The 15,983-nt window shown below is 42.4% G+C and overlaps 1 protein-coding gene across 5 annotated transcripts in view; it reads left to right on the forward strand.

Moving 5' to 3' along the window:
* The window catches only part of LOC110506293 (tetraspanin-4), a 116,066-nt gene that overhangs the window by 25,199 nt on the left and 74,884 nt on the right, over positions 1–15,983 (forward strand). For 2 of the 5 annotated variants that reach the window (XM_021585758.3, XM_021585759.3), the window contains exon 2: positions 2,334–2,413. The exons of 2 other annotated variants lie outside the window; for them this stretch is intronic. In XM_021585758.3, coding sequence (XP_021441433.1) covers positions 2,351–2,413 — 63 coding nt within the window. In that variant the 5' untranslated portion in view covers positions 2,334–2,350. Of the gene's footprint in view, positions 1–1,160; positions 2,414–15,983 lie in introns of those variants that run through there. One more of the 5 variants, XM_021585757.3, reaches the window with a different exon arrangement.

Raw genomic sequence — 15,983 nt, forward strand, 5'->3', positions numbered from 1 at the left:
AAAGTTCAATATTCTGCTACTGGCATGTTGGTGAGTAAAAACAAGTTCAATCATAATGGGCCTTTTTGTTATTAAAAACAAAGCCTTCGTCACAATTCATTGTTTTGACCCAGATGGTCGTCGGAGTTGTGGAGCGTGTTGTTGTTTTGTCTGATCGTCTGTCAGGTGCAGCAGTGTGAGGCAGTGCGTTTCCCATCTATATTAATGCTTTTGCACGTCTAGGGAGAGTTGCTTGCAGCATGGGATTCTAGCTGCACTGTGTGGGTATGTTTGGTCCTGTCGGGGGATAGAGGTTGAAAACACGACTGTAGTCAAGCGTATATAGAGTGCAGGTTTGAGTGAGAGAAGCACCGTGGAATGTGGAGTGAGATGGAGAGAAAGAGAGAGAGGGAGCACTAGCTTCTTGCTGGTATGTTATTAACCAAGGAGCAGGTCCTCTTTTGTGTGGGGTTAAGGCTCACGTGTTTGTGTGTGTCAGAGAGAGAGAGAGAGAGAACGAGAGAGAGATAGAGAGAGAGGGAGGATGGGATGCAGGAAGCGGATTGGCTCAGCTCTGTAGTAGGGTGTGGCTATAGGCTGTGAATGACTGCTCCAACCCATCTCACTGTCAGGATTTGGGGACAGTTATCAAGGAGTAGAAGGGGAGCGCTGAAATAGTGTGAGTGAATGCGAGACAGTAAGCGAGAGAGGGAGAGAGAGAGAGAGGTAGGGAGAGAGAAAGAGAGAGAGAGAGAGAGCGCTTTAGGCAGGCTGGACGGTTGCTATGACACTGCAGTCTTTTTTTTCCCTCCAAGGAATGTGTCTCTCTTCTTCTTCTTCTGGCCATGACCCTGGCGGATACTTTACTCTCGTTACCCACCCATAGAGAAAGAGGAGAAAACAAACAAACAGGCGCACAGAAGGGAGGGAGAAAAGAGGAGGAGAGGGAACCCTGCCCTAATACAACGCACTACTGGCTGGACTGTGGAAATTTAAGGAAATGTGTCTACATCAGAACGGATAGACAGAAAGGGAGGGAGGCCGAGGTGAAGAAGGAGAGAGGCAGTGAGACAAGTAGCAAGTAGACCTGCAAAACAGCAGCTGCGGGAAGGGGGGACAGAGGAAAAGCAGAGAGGGGGAGTTAGAGAGGAGGAAAAAGAACGAACAGGAAAACCAGACAAGGAAAGTGGTAGAGCGCTCACCTAATGGAAACCAAAGAATGCTCTCCTCATTTCTCGTGCATCTTTCCCTTCACTCATCCCCACACATTCACCCTCAGTGTTGTCTCTTGGTCTGCACATCTTCTCTCTTTTGAACTTTTCTGCATGTGAGGGAAAGTGAAGCCAAGACAATGGGCACTGGTGAACATTCAGAATCAATTCCAACTGGATGGAGTACTAGCGTGCATTCTTAATGAAGAAGTGGTTCTGGTATAAAAGAGACTGATTGGCTGAAACACTGTCGTTGTCAACAGTAGCTGTTTTCTCTGCCTGAGCGCACCTGATCCGGAATTTCTAATGTTACCAGGTGTGACATATCACTCAGCCGACTGACCAGATTAGAGCAGTTCGAGTAGTGCCAAGCGCTCCTGCGATTATGTGCGTCCGATTGATCTAAGATTAGCAGGAATTGGAAAAACGAAAGCTTATTTTTCAAGTGATAGACAGCTGTACAGTAGTTGTGGGATTCAGGAAAGGAACATAATAACGAACAGGTGTTGTAAGATTAAGCAAAGGGAAACCGGAATATACAGGTGTTGTAAGATTAAGCAACGTAAGAAATTTGAGGTGATGTGTTTTAATCTTAGCTGGTCTATCACTGCAGGGGCACAGTTGGACTACATGCCTGATCGTGCTTCAGTTTCTGTGGTGAAAACACTGTAGGCTGGTTAGCTTAGAAACTATTGGGAACAGTTGCTGTTCCACATTACTGTCACCACAATTCTGAACATTTGTCCCCTGAGGACACGTTGTTTGGACTTTGTGTCTCTGTTCAGGTCTTAAGTGACTTTTTTTTGTGTGGGCTCTCAAAGACCACTTGAAGCTCTTGAAGGAAGGGGTTGAATTAAAACTTCAGCTGTCGCTAGCGTCTCACCTCCAGTTCGTCCATGAGGCGCTCGAGCACGGACGAGACGCCGTACCGGCGCAGTCCCTCACTGGACAGCAAGCCCGAGACGCCGCCCTTCACCTCGGGCTTCCACAGCTACAGTGGCGAGTACGAGTATAAACGTCCGCCCTTTGCGTTTGGCTTCCACACGGCGCCTGGGCCGCAGTCGGCTAAAGGCCGCTACAACACCTCGCAGGGGAAGAAGTATGTGGTGTTTTACCTGGACCTCTCCTTCATCTTCCTCCTAGAGCTGCGGCGCTGCAGGATGGCTGAGGGCTGCATGAGGGGCCTGCGTTACGGCATGGTCTTCTTCAACCTCCTCTTCTGGGTGAGTCCAGCTTTTTGGTATTTGGAGTGTGTGTGTGTGGTGGGGGTGTTTTTCAATGTGGCAAGTCTTGGTAAGTCCAGTGTGTGTGTGTGTATGCGTGTGTTTCTGTCTGACTGTGTCTGTCTGTCTGTATAGGTGTTATATGAGCGATTGTGTGGGTGTGCTTCATTAAATTTTGTTTTTGTATTTCTATGTGGGTATATTTCTGCCTGTTTGTGTTCAGAAAATGCATGCGGAAACCTGTTTGTATCGCAACTATCACTTTATTGACATAGTCACTCTCTAATTCGTTATCCCATCCATCTTACTCTTTTGCAAAAGTGGCTGCTGTGAACTCGGTCCGTCTACGACACGATCCTATCTTTTTACACTCGGGGGCTCTTGACTGTCTGTGTCTGTTTGACCGTGTCAGTCTCACGACGATAACGTCCGTCCCCTCACTCCTTTTTGACGCCTGCACAGCTCTCAAATGTGACCATTATGCTTCAAATGTACTGCTCTTTCTCTTCTTTAGCATTCTCTCTCTCTACTCGCCCTTCATGACTTTCCTTTATCCTTTTCTCTGCATGCCCTGGGAATTTGGGTCTCTACAACGTGCTGATTCTATGGTCCCCTTTGACTAAAACTGGCAGAGCTCTTCAACTGGAAATTGTTGGCCTTTGAAAGTCTGGAGCTAAATGACAGGGATGTTTGTTGTATCCTCTGTATATCCTCGTCCCCCCCGAACCCACACCAACACACAGCTTAAAAGGGGAAGTTCACCGGGATAAAACATTCTAACACTTGCCTGGTCCTTTGTCAGTGCCCAGACTGTTTTTAGGCCCATTCCTTGAGTATTTAGATGTAGGTAATAAGCTGATTCTACCCCTCCTTCCCCATAGAAATCTCATGCAACGTCAAAGTCCATCATAAACACCTCCCAAAACACACTGCTCTGGCCGCTTTATTCATGAATTATGTTATTTTCGTATTGAAATCCAAGAAGTGGATTCATGCGAGTCGGGACCTAGGTCGGCGTGGCTGGAGGATGTAAAGCAATCCATTTTCTCTTCTCACTCCCTCACAGTATTTCCTGCCCTCGTCAAATTTGATTAGAGTAAAGAATGTCAGATTCGAGAACCAAGAGGAAATTGAAGACCTGCCTTATTTTCAGAATGGTACTGTAGTACCATATCGGTTTGAGCCGGAGTATACTGAGGCTGAGTTGTTCCGTTTGCGGGCTGACCGAGAGAAAAGAGGGAAACAAGTGGGACACAATCATGAAGTGGAACGACATTTATTGGATATTTCAAACCTTTTTAACAAATAGAAAACTGAAAAATTGGGCGTGCAAAATTATTCAGCCCCTTTACTTTCAGTGCAGCAAACTCTCTCCAGAAGTTCAGTGAGGATCTCTGAATGATCCAATGTTGACCTAAATGACTAATGATGATAAATACAATCCACCTGTGTGTAATCAAGTCTCCGTATAAATGCACCTGCACTGTGATAGTCTCAGAGGTCCGTTAAAAGCGCAGAGAGCATCATGAAGAACAAAGAACACACCAGGCAGGTCCGAGATACTGTTGTGAAGAAGTTTAAAGCCGGATTTGGATACAAAAAGATTTCCCAAGCTTTAAACATCCCAAGGAGCACTGTGCAAGCGATAATATTGAAATGGAAGGAGTATCAGACCACTGCAAATCTACCAAGACCTGGCCGTCCCTCTAAACTTTCAGCTCATACAAGGAGAAGACTGATCAGAGATGCAGCCAAGAGGCCCATGATCACTCTGGCTGAACTGCAGAGATCTACAGCTGAGGTGGGAGACTCTGTCCATAGGACAACATATTGCACAAATCTGGCCTTTATGGAAGAGTGGCAAGAAGAAAGCCATTTCTTAAAGATATACATAAAAGGTGTCGTTTAAAGTTTGCCACAAGCCACCTGGGAGACACACCAAACATGTGGAAGAAGGTGCTCTGGTCAGATGAAACCAAAATTGAACTTTTTGGCAACAATGCAAAACGTTATGTTTGGCGTAAAAGCAACACAGCTGAACACACCATCCCCACTGTCAAACATGGTGGTGGCAGCATCATGGTTTGGGCCTGCTTCTCTTCAGCAGGGACAGGGAAGATGGTTAAAATTGATGGGAAGATGGATGGAGCCAAATACAGGACCATTCTGGAAGAAAACCTGATGGAGTCTGCAAAAGACCTGAGACTGGGATGGAGATTTGTCTTCCAACAAGACAATGATCCAAAACATAAAGCAAAATCTACAATGGAATGGTTCAAAAATAAACATATACAGGTGTTAGAATGGCCAAGTCAATGTCCAGACCTGAATCCAATCGAGAATCTGTGGAAAGAACTGAAAACTGCTGTTCACAAATGCTCTCCATCCAACCTCACTGAGCTCGAGCTGTTTTGCAAGGAGGAATGGGAAAAAATGTCAGTCTCTCGATGTGCAAAACTGATAGAGACATACCCCAAGCGACTTACAGCTGTAATCACAACAAAAGGTGGCGCTACAAAGTATTAACTTAAGGGGGCTGAATAATTTTGCACGCCCAATTTTTCAGTTTTTGATTTGTTAAAAAAGTTTGAAATATCCAATAAATGTCGTTCCACTTCATGATTGTGTCCCACTTGTTGTTGATTCTTCACAAAAAAATACAGTTTTATATCTTTATGTTTGAAGCCTGAAATGTGGCAAAAGGTTGCAAAGTCCAAGGGGGCCGAATACTTTCGCAAGGCACTGTATATTGCACTCTAAGATGAAAATAAATAGCTTTATTTTCGAGTATCCTGCCTACACCCCATAATGTAACTGCCTACTGTACTCCCCTTCAAGTTTGTCTGACAATGACGACATGCTGGCTAGGTAAACAGTGTCTACAACGAGTGGATGTGCGCTATAGAAAAATAATGTATGGGACACGCACTTCAGAATCTGGGTCTACATAAACATGAATGTATATTACGAAACAGTGTAATAAGTATAAAGATAATAGTGGTAGTAGAGGAGAACATGTTGCTTGCGATTGCCAGTCTAGCTTTTATACAGTGGGGCAAAAAAGTATTTAGTCAGCCACCAATTGTGCAAGTTCTCCCACTTAAAAATATGAGAGAGGCCTGTAATTTTCATCATAGGTACACTTCAACTATGACAGACAAAATAAGAAAACAAAATCCAGAAGGATTTTAGGATTTTTTATGAATTTATTTGCAAATTATGGTGGAAAATAAGTATTTGGTCACCTACAAACAAGCAAGATTTCTGGCTCTCACAGACCTGTAACTTCTTCTTTAAGAGGCTCCTCTGTTCTCCACTCGTTACCTGTATTAATGGCACCTGTTTGAAATTGTTATCAGTATAAAAGACACCTGTCCACAACCTCAAACAGTCACACTCCAAACTCCACTATGGCCAAGACCAAAGAGCTGTCAAAGGACACCAGAAACAAAATTATAGACCTGCACCAGGCTGGGAAGACTGGAATCAACTGTGGGAGCAATTATTAGGAAATGGAAGACATACAAGACCACTGATAATCTCCCGCGATCTGGGGCTCCACGCAAGATCTCACCCCGTGGGGTCAAAATGATCACAAGAACGGTGAGCAAAAATCCCAGAACCACACGGAGGGACCTAGTGAATGACCTGCAGAGAGCTGGGACCAAAGTAACAAAGCCTACCATCAGTAACACACTACGCCGCCAGGGACTCAAATCCTGCAGTGCCAGACGTGTCCCCCTGCTTAAGCCAGTACATGTCCAGGCCCGTCTGAAGTTTGCTAGAGAGCATTTGGATGATCCAGAAGAAGATTGGGAGAATGTCATATGGTCAGATTAAACCAAAATAGAACTTTTTGGTAAAAACTGGAGGACAAAGATTCTTTGGAGGACAAAGAATGCTGAGTTGCATCCAAAGAACACCATACCAACTGTGAAGTATGGGGGTGGAAACATCATGCTTTGGGGCTGTTTTTCTGCAAAGGGACCAGGACGACTGATCCGTGTAAAGGAAAGAATGAATGGGGCCATGTATCATGAGATTTTGAGTGAAAACCTCCTTCCATCAGCAAGGGCATTGAAGATGAAACTATGGCTGGGTCTTTCAGCATGACAATGATCCCAAACACACCGCCCGGGCAACGAAGGAGTGGCTTCATTAGAATAATTTCAAGGTCCTGGAGTGGCCTAGCCAATCTCCAGATCTCAACCCCATAGAAAATCTTTGGAGGGAGTTGAAAGTCCGTGTTGCCCAGCAACAGCCCCAAAACATCACTGCTCTAGAGGAGATCTGCATGGAGGAATGGGCCAAAATACCAGCAACAGTGTGTGAAAACCTTGTGAAGACTTACAGAAAACGTTTGACCTCTGTCATTGCCAACAAAGGGTATATAACAAAGTATTGAGATAAACTTGTGTTATTGACCAAATACTTATTTTCCACCATCATTTGCAAATAAATTCATTAAAAATCCTACAATGTGATTTGCTGGATTTTTTTATCTCATTTTGTCTGTCCTAGTTGAAGTGTACCTATGATGAAAATTACAGGCCTCTCTCAACTTTTTAAGTGGGAGAACTTGCACAATTGGTGGCTGACTAAATACTTTTTTGCCCCACTGTACCAATAACATCCTAACTAGCCTGTAAACCCACAAACAAAAGGAAGACAAACAGCCTCACACTTGACCACTAACACCCTTTGAGCAGTGAGTTGGCTATACATTCTTCAAGTATACAAGACCAAGAGAGCCATCAATAGCATTGTGGCAGGTAGCCTTTCGGTTAGAGTTTTGGGCCAGTAACCGAAAGGTTGCTGGTTCGAATCCCAGAGCCGAGAAGATGAAAAATCTGTCTGTGCCCATGAGTATTGCTCTTAATCTTAACTGCTCCTGTTAGTCGCTCTGGATAAGAACGTCTGCTAAATTATGTAAATGTAAATATATCGTGCCATCATCAATACGGCTAATTATCCCTCGGCCTGTAATATTTTATGTTTTCTAGGCCTTAGGCCCATTTATTTTCTGAAATTCACTGAAGAGGATGGTCCTCCCTAGAGGAACCTCCACTGCTGCCTATCCATGTGGTAGGCCCACCATTTTGTTAAACAGGCTTGTTTGCATTGGCTTTTTTTTGTCCAGATTCCTGAGACTAATCAATTTTACTTTTTAAGCTATGATCAACTTGTCAAACTTGAAACCACTTATAATGACAATGGGATGAAACTCCTGGACAACAGTTGTGATTGTCTATTCTATACTGGCCATTTTACTTTGACCTGTCCTGTTTTTAGGACATGTTGTTTGTTAACATGACAGCACATTTTTTGATTTGATTGCGTGCCATTTAGATTAGGCTATTTGATCGGAGAAGCATGATGTTAGAAGTGTCCGTCTCATTACATTGTCATACATTTTATCTCCAGCCTCTAAGCTACAGAAAAGGCCACATACTCTTTCTACCATATCCTATATCTGCTACATGATTTATCATAGATATTATTTTTGACGGAACGTTGGTGGAGAGCCGCAGCGATGAGAGGAGTGCTGGGAATGGAGAAGCAAAATGTTTTGCGCCCCCTGCCTTTGACCAAGTGGGCAGTGCTTATCACAAGGCAGCATCAGCGCTCACCCAAAAAGTCCATTTGCCACTGGTTGAGAGAAATTGTCATTGTTTTTAGGAAAAATGATGTGAGGTTTTATGTGTTGTTGGAGGTGCGTCTTGGTCAGTTTAGCTCAGAAAACGCCGCCCTCGTCAATCTGCAGCCATGTGTGGATTGACAGGATAGGCAGTAGGACAGGATAACATAACGCTAAGGATTGGGTAGAGAAGAGTGTCTGAACTGAAGACGTTCAACTTTACAACCCGGTTGGTCCAGCAGGCTGTCAAGTGGCGGGAAGATTAACAGGTCATATACAAAGACCCATACTTCAAAGTTGACACACCAAACCTACCTCCCAACATCGCCCCGGTTGAAAAACCAGCCAAGGAGGAGCTGGTGGTAAAAACCGTTCAGCCTAACTTTAGCTAGCCTAATGATGGCAGTGTAATATTGTGGAACGCCATCAGTAACGTCATGCAATCATTGGAAAATTCCAGAAAATGATGTCATGGCTTTAGAAGCTTCTGAAAGGCTAATTGACATCATTTGAGTCAATTGGAGGTGTACCTGTGGATGTATTTCAAGGCCTACCTTCAAACTCAGTGCCTCTTTGCTTGACATCATGGGAAAATCAAAAGAAATCAAGACCTCAGAAAAAAAATTGTAGACCTCCACAAGTCTGGTTCATCCTTGGGAGCAATTTCCAAACGCCTGAAGTTACCACATTCATCTGTACAAACAATAGTACGCAAGTAAAAATACCAAGGGACCACACAGACATCATACCGCTCAGGAAGGAGACGCATTCTGTCTCCAAGATATGAACGTACTTTGGTGCAAAAAGTGCAAATCAATCCCAGAACAACAGCAAAGGACCTTGTGAAGATGCTGGAGGAAACAGTTACCAAGTATCTATATCCACAGTAAAATGAGTCCTATATCGATATAACCTGAAGGGACGCTCAGCAAGGAAGAAGCCACTGCTCCAAAACCACCATAAAAAGCCAGACTATGGTTTGCAACTGGACATGGGGACAAATATCGTACTTTTTGGAGAAATGTCTTCTGGTCTGATGATTCAAAATATAACTGTTTGGCCGTTATGTTTGGAGGAAACAGGGGGAGGCTTGCAAGCCGAAGAACACCATCCCAATCGTGAAGCACGGGAGTGGCAGAACCATGTTGTGGGGGTGCTTTGCTGCAGGAGGGACTGGTGCACTTCACAAAATAGATGGCATCATGAGGCAGGAAGATGATGTGGATATATTGAAGCAACATCTCAAGACATCAGTCAGGAAGTTAAAGCTTGGTCGCAAATGGGTCTTTCAAATGAACAATGACCCCAAGCATACTTCCAAAGTTGTGGCAAAATGGCGTAAGGACAACAAAGTCAAGGTATTGGAGTGCCCATCACAAAGTCCTGACCTCAATCCTATAGAAAATTTGTGGGCAGAACTGAAAAATTGTGTGTGAGCAAGGAGGCCTACACACCTGACTCAGTTACACCAGCCCTGTCAGGAGAAATGGGCATAAAATTACCCAACGTATTGTGGGAAGCTTGTGGAAGGCTACCTGAAACGTTTGACCCAAGTTAAACAATTTAAAGGCAATGCTACCAAATTCTAATTGAGTGTATGTAAACTTCTGACCCACTGGGAATGTGATGAAAGAAATAAAATCTGAAAGAAATCATTCTCTCTACTATTATTCTGTCATTTCACATTCTTAAAATAAAGTGGTGATCCTAACTGACCTAAGACATGGGAATTTTTACTAGGATTAAATGTCAGGAATTGTGAAATACTGAGTTTAAATTGATTTGGCTAAGGAGTATGTGAACTTCTGACTTCAACTGTATTTGGCAGTCTTATGGCTTGGGGGCAGAAGCTGTTTAGGGTCCTGTTGGTTCCAGACTTGGTACATCAGTACTGCTTGCTGTGCGTGATGCAATAATTTCCATGGTAATGTGAAATGTTCATTCAAATGATGCTAACTGATGTGGCTCATGCAAAGGAATGTATTTTCTGTCATTTCAGTTGAGTTGATTAAACAACCCACAGCACAGATTGATGGGTGCACTTCCTGCTTTTCCTTACCGCACGGCTCCTATGGGTACGTTTGCAATAGCCTGCAGTCCACCCATTATGACATCGTTGTCTTGAATGGGATCACCCGTTCTATTCAATGAGGGGATTAGATTAATCTGGCCCGGGCGCGTAGAATTCTGTGGGAAGATCTCAATTGCATACTCGTCTCTTTGTTTGGCAATTCAATGCGAGACACCAGTCATTGTTTATGTAATATTAAATACATCATTTTTTATGCATTTTAGTTCATTTCGGGAAATTCAGCATTTTGATATAAAAATACAGAAATCTAAATACTCAAACAATGGAACTAGAGACTGTCTGAGGTACTGACAAACAGCAAGGCAAGTGTTTTATAAAGGGCCCGTAAGTGTTTTGTGGTGAACTTCACCTTTAACGCCTGGCTGTTTGTTTATTACAACTGTCAACACTATAAACACACTTTCACAGACAAAAAGCATGCTTATTACCGGCAGACAGAAACTCAAACACACACACACGCACACATGCTTTCTCTCGCTCTCTCTCATATAAACACACACTGCACCTAATACATTCTTATGAAACATATTTTCCTCATACACAGACAATAAAAAAGGTCACAGCCAAGGTTATTATAGTTTGGGGTTTTTGTGTTCGTTTTTATTTCTACTAGTTTTAAGAGTTTTAGTTGAAATTCAGTTTAGTTTCAATTAGTCTTTTTCATAATTTCCATTAAGTAACATTTTTATAAAAACAAATGTATATTTCAATGTTATATTATTTAGTTTTTGTGTTAGGGACAGAAAGTAACCTATGCCTGTGAGGCTTTTGGGATGGATTTTGGGAGGATTTTGGGACATCACTTCTTGCCACTGTGGGGAAGTAATACATGAAGTGATGGGTCAGGTCATAGGTTAGGTTAAGATTTAAAGGTTTTATTAGAATTTTATTTAACCTGTTTACTGACTTGCCTTTCAGAGCCACTTTACTAGTTTCTATTTCGTTTTTATAAAAACAAATGTATATTTTGAGTCATAAGTACAAAATCTTATTTACAATGACATCCTACTAGGGAACAGTGGGTTAACTGCCTTGTTCAGGGGCAGAACTACAGATTTGAACCTTGTCAGCTCGGTGATTCAGTCCAGCAACCTTTCGGTTACTGGCCCGACGCTCTAACCACAAGGCTACCTGTCGCCCTAAAGGTAGACTCATGTAATGTAATGTATGAAGTTAACAGTGGTAGTGGTTCAATTTACCGCAACATCCAGGAGCGTTGAAGCGCGACTCTAAACTTCTCAGCTGTTTTGGTCCCGTAGCTACCACGTTGTAGCAGAATAAAGCGCACCCGATACTCTGTGTGACATCAACCCGACTGGGCACAAACTGGTTGAGTCAATGTTGTTTTAGCGTAATTTGTCAACGTATTGTGATGTGGAATCTATGCTGTAAAATACAATCAATGTAATATCCACTATAAGAAAAAAACTATAGGCAGGGCAGCACCTACTACTGGAGAGTTGAACTATCTAACTATCTATCGACCGGTCACCAACCGGTCGATCACAACTGGTCAATCTCCAAGGCTTTCCTAGTTGATCACCAAATATTTCTGTAAAACAAACAGTCTTGCATTCCAATTGTTTTATATACGTTTTGCGCTGTTCGTGGTAGGTGCACTTGATTCAACAGCCCTAGCACCGGGAAGGCAAAGTGTTCCCAATTTGAACCATTTCATGTGTCTGAAAGTAGAACTCTGCCTACCCGGCAGACCCAGAGAGCAAATCAAGTGTACCTATAGGCCTACCACTGGCCAATCAGATAACTGTGCAGACACGAGCTTTCTTTAGCCATAGACTGCAAAAAGAAGCCTCAAACGCACAGCAAAGTTGATACTGTAAGATTTCAAAACTTTTAAAACCATGACTAGAGAGTAAAAAGCGTCTGTTTTATGTGTAAGTTCATGTTTAAGTTGTTATCCAGCACTGTCAACACTTTGTTCAGCGTTTTTATAAGCCGTAAAATGCACATTCTCCCTACTTCGACACGCTACAACCAGCACTTCAGTGGCAGTGAATGAGTATAGCATGGTGTTAGCACAACTTTATGACCTTTGATCACATGAGTTTTGCTCATGCAGTCGACATGAGGTGCAAGTCGGACAATTGTCTTACCCACGATGCAACACACTTTTAAAGGCGGTCACCAACTTGAATGCACCCAAACTCAATGTGACCCACCAGATTCAGAAGCTTGAAAACCCCACTAAACCCATTAGGTTATTGTCCCCCCCCAAAACTAAACTGAACTCATGGTGATTTTCATTTATTTTTGGAGTCAAAGATAGTTTTTCAAACAGGATTGTTAATTATTTTATTTCAGTGTACTAAATTGTTTTTTCATGATTAGTTTTAGTTTACTATTGTAAAAATATTTAAAGATAATTCACAACACAGAGGACTAGAGGTCAATCGGGAATTAACAATCAATGGAAATAGTTGTTTTTAAGTTGTACATCTGTTTTAGAATCGGTGTAGGAGTTTCAGTCCTGGACTCATAGCTAGTTTTCATTGGTTCGAATGGTCTATACATTGACCTTGACGCAGGATACTTGTTATTTGGCCATTGGCCCAATTTTACTGCAAGGAATTCCAATTGGTCAACCACAGGCTAGGGTTGGGGGTTATAAATTGCATAATGTCGATTTGTTCTGTGGAGAATCACTGTGGACAGGGACAAATGAACATCTACAGTGCCTTGCGAAAGTATTCGGCCCCCTTGAACTTTGCGATCTTTTGCCACATTTCAGGCTTCAAACATAAAGATATAAAACTGTATTTTTTTTGTGAAGAATCAACAACAAGTGGGACACAATCATGAAGTGGAACGACATTTATTGGATATTTCAAACTTTTTTAACAAATCAAAAACTGAAAAATTGGGCGTGCAAAATTATTCAGCCCCCTTCAGTTAATACTTTGTAGCGCCACCTTTTGCTGCGATTACAGCTGTAAGTCGCTTGGGGTATGTCTCTATCAGTTTTGCACATCGAGAGACTGACATTTTTTCCCATTCCTCCTTGCAAAACAGCTCGAGCTCAGTGAGGTTGGATGGAGAGCATTTGTGAACAGCAGTTTTCAGTTCTTTCCACAGATTCTCGATTGGATTCAGGTCTGGACTTTGACTTGGCCATTCTAACACCTGGATATGTTTATTTTTGAACCATTCCATTGTAGATTTTGCTTTATGTTTTGGATCATTGTCTTGTTGGAAGACAAATCTCCATCCCAGTCTCAGGTCTTTTGCAGACTCAGGCATCAGGTTTTCTTCCAGAATGGTCCTGTATTTGGCTCCATCCATCTTCCCATCAATTTTAACCATCTTCCCTGTCCCTGCTGAAGAAAAGCAGGCCCAAACCATGATGCTGCCACCACCATGTTTGACAGTGGGGATGGTGTGTTCAGCTGTGTTGCTTTTATGCCAAACATAACGTTTTGCATTGTTGCCAAAAAGTTCAATTTTGGTTTCATCTGACCAGAGCACCTTCTTCCAACAACACTTTTTATGGATATCTTTAAGAAATGGCTTTCTTCTTGCCACTCTTCCATAAAGGCCAGATTTGTGCAATATACGACTGATTGTTGTCCTATGGACAGAGTCTCCCACCTCAGCTGTAGATCTCTGCAGTTCATCCAGAGTGATCATGGGCCTCTTGGCTGCATCTCTGATCAGTCTTCTCCTTGTATGAGCTGAAAGTTTAGAGGGACGGCCAGGTCTTGGTAGATTTGCAGTGGTCTGATACTCCTTCCATTTCAATATTATCGCTTGCACAGTGCTCCTTGGGATGTTTAAAGCTTGGGAAATCTTTTTGTATCCAAATCCGGCTTTAAACTTCTTCACAACAGTATCTCGGACCTGCCTGGTGTGTTCCTTGTTCTTCATGATGCTCTCTGCGCTTTTAACGGACCTCTGAGACTATCACAGTGCAGGTGCATTTATACGGAGACTTGATTACACACAGGTGGATTGTATTTATCATCATTAGTCATTTAGGTCAACATTGGATCATTCAGAGATCCTCACTGAACTTCTGGAGAGAGTTTGCTGCACTGAAAGTAAAGGGGCTGAATAATTTTGCACACCCAATTTTTCAGTTTTTGATTTGTTAAAAAAGTTTGAAATATCCAATAAATGTCGTTCCACTTCATGATTGTGTCCCACTTGTTGTTGATTCTTCACAAAAAAAATACAGTTTTATATCTTTATGTTTGAAGCCTGAAATGTGGCAAAAGGTTGCAAAGTTCAAGGGGGCCGAATACTTTCGCAAGGCACTGTACTTCCCAGCATAACATCAGTGATTTGTTCTCTTTGAATAAAGCTATATTTCTCCCCCTGATTTGCTTTGGGGTCTGTGTTATTGAAGAAAAACATCAACTGATAACACTTGGTACCATGACCCGGATGAATTGGTCGTGACCAACAACAAGGAACAACTCATCAGCTGTGTGTTGACCCTGGGTGAAAGAGAGAGGGATGAGCGTAACCCACCATGGGAGTCAACTCTTAATCTCCTGATTGATGACATATCATATTCCTGGGTGAGTCTAGACCCATGTCATTTAAAAGAACCAAAGCAGATTAAAATGAGTGCATGCAATGAGTGATACGTATCTGTGATGTATAGGGGTTTGAGTCCTCTAATTCAAAGTTTGAGTCCTTTTATTAAAGGTTAGCCCTTTTCTCTATTGAAGGTTTGAGTGCTTTTGTTAAAGTTAAATAAGACATAATTGATTAAGGGTGTGAAACCTTCCTGTTGCATAGAAGTGAGTTGCTATTTGAGTAGCAATTTTTACATGTGTGGGAAATGTAAGCCTTGTGAGCTTTTGAAGTGAACACAAGTTTTTATGGTTAACCAGGCCCTGCAGAAACAATTAGTGTTCTAGAAGATAAGAGGTTAGAGTCCTCAAGGGGTTGTATGTATGTAATATATATATATGAGGTTAAATAAATATATAAGATATATATTATACAACTTTTGAAGTTAATGTAATGCCATTTTTAAGTGAGAAAACCACTCTGGAGAAGGGCGGAACGGCTGATACGGATGTGAATATAAAAGAGATTTTGAATTCACTGTCTAGTGATATAAAGAACCATTTCAAAGTAGAGGAGAGTAGGCACGAGAGAATAAATTGATATTCTGTCATTGTTGACAAAGATGGAATATGTCTGATATACAAAAAGCTTGGGGAAAAATACAGAGAATGTCTAACTCATTGACATTGCAGAGAGATATAGAGAGTTTGAGGGTTCTTGGTGAACAGATAAAAACCTTAAAAGGAGAAATTCAACTATTGTAGGAGGAGACACGGGTGAAAAAGTAAGACTTGACCCCCACCTGGGGGCTCTCTGTTCCCTCCATCTATTCCTCACACTGAATTGCGCAAGGCAGATCAGGTTTCAAGCATCTGGTCAGCACTACCTGGCTTGGAGTCAACAGATTCTGACAGCGGTGACGAAACAATGTCTTAGGCCAACCAGAACACAGGCTGTAAAAAGGTACTAAAGACAAACCTCCAGTGACAGTAATCACACACAAATCAGCATCTCCAAAACAGTTGGATGAATGGTCAAAGACTGAAGCATCCACGAGACGTGGGTATGAAGACGTGGGACCATTTGAAGCAATATAAAACACTCTACAATCGATATCCTTATGGTGGGTTACAGTTATTAGGCTTTGTTTTGAGTAACCCTGAACATGGCGTACTTGAAGAAAAGGTTTATAGAGCAGAGGTGGTTAGACACAGTGGGTTACCTGACATGGAAGATGGAGATGCACTCAATCCCTCCAAAAATGGGGCAGTCACCCATCAGTTGATGCAATCCATACACGATGA

The sequence above is a fragment of the Oncorhynchus mykiss genome, chromosome 26 (genome assembly GCF_057628025.1).
Source record: "Oncorhynchus mykiss isolate SJ-2025 chromosome 26, ASM5762802v1, whole genome shotgun sequence".
Classification (NCBI taxonomy): Eukaryota; Metazoa; Chordata; class Actinopteri; order Salmoniformes; family Salmonidae; genus Oncorhynchus; species Oncorhynchus mykiss.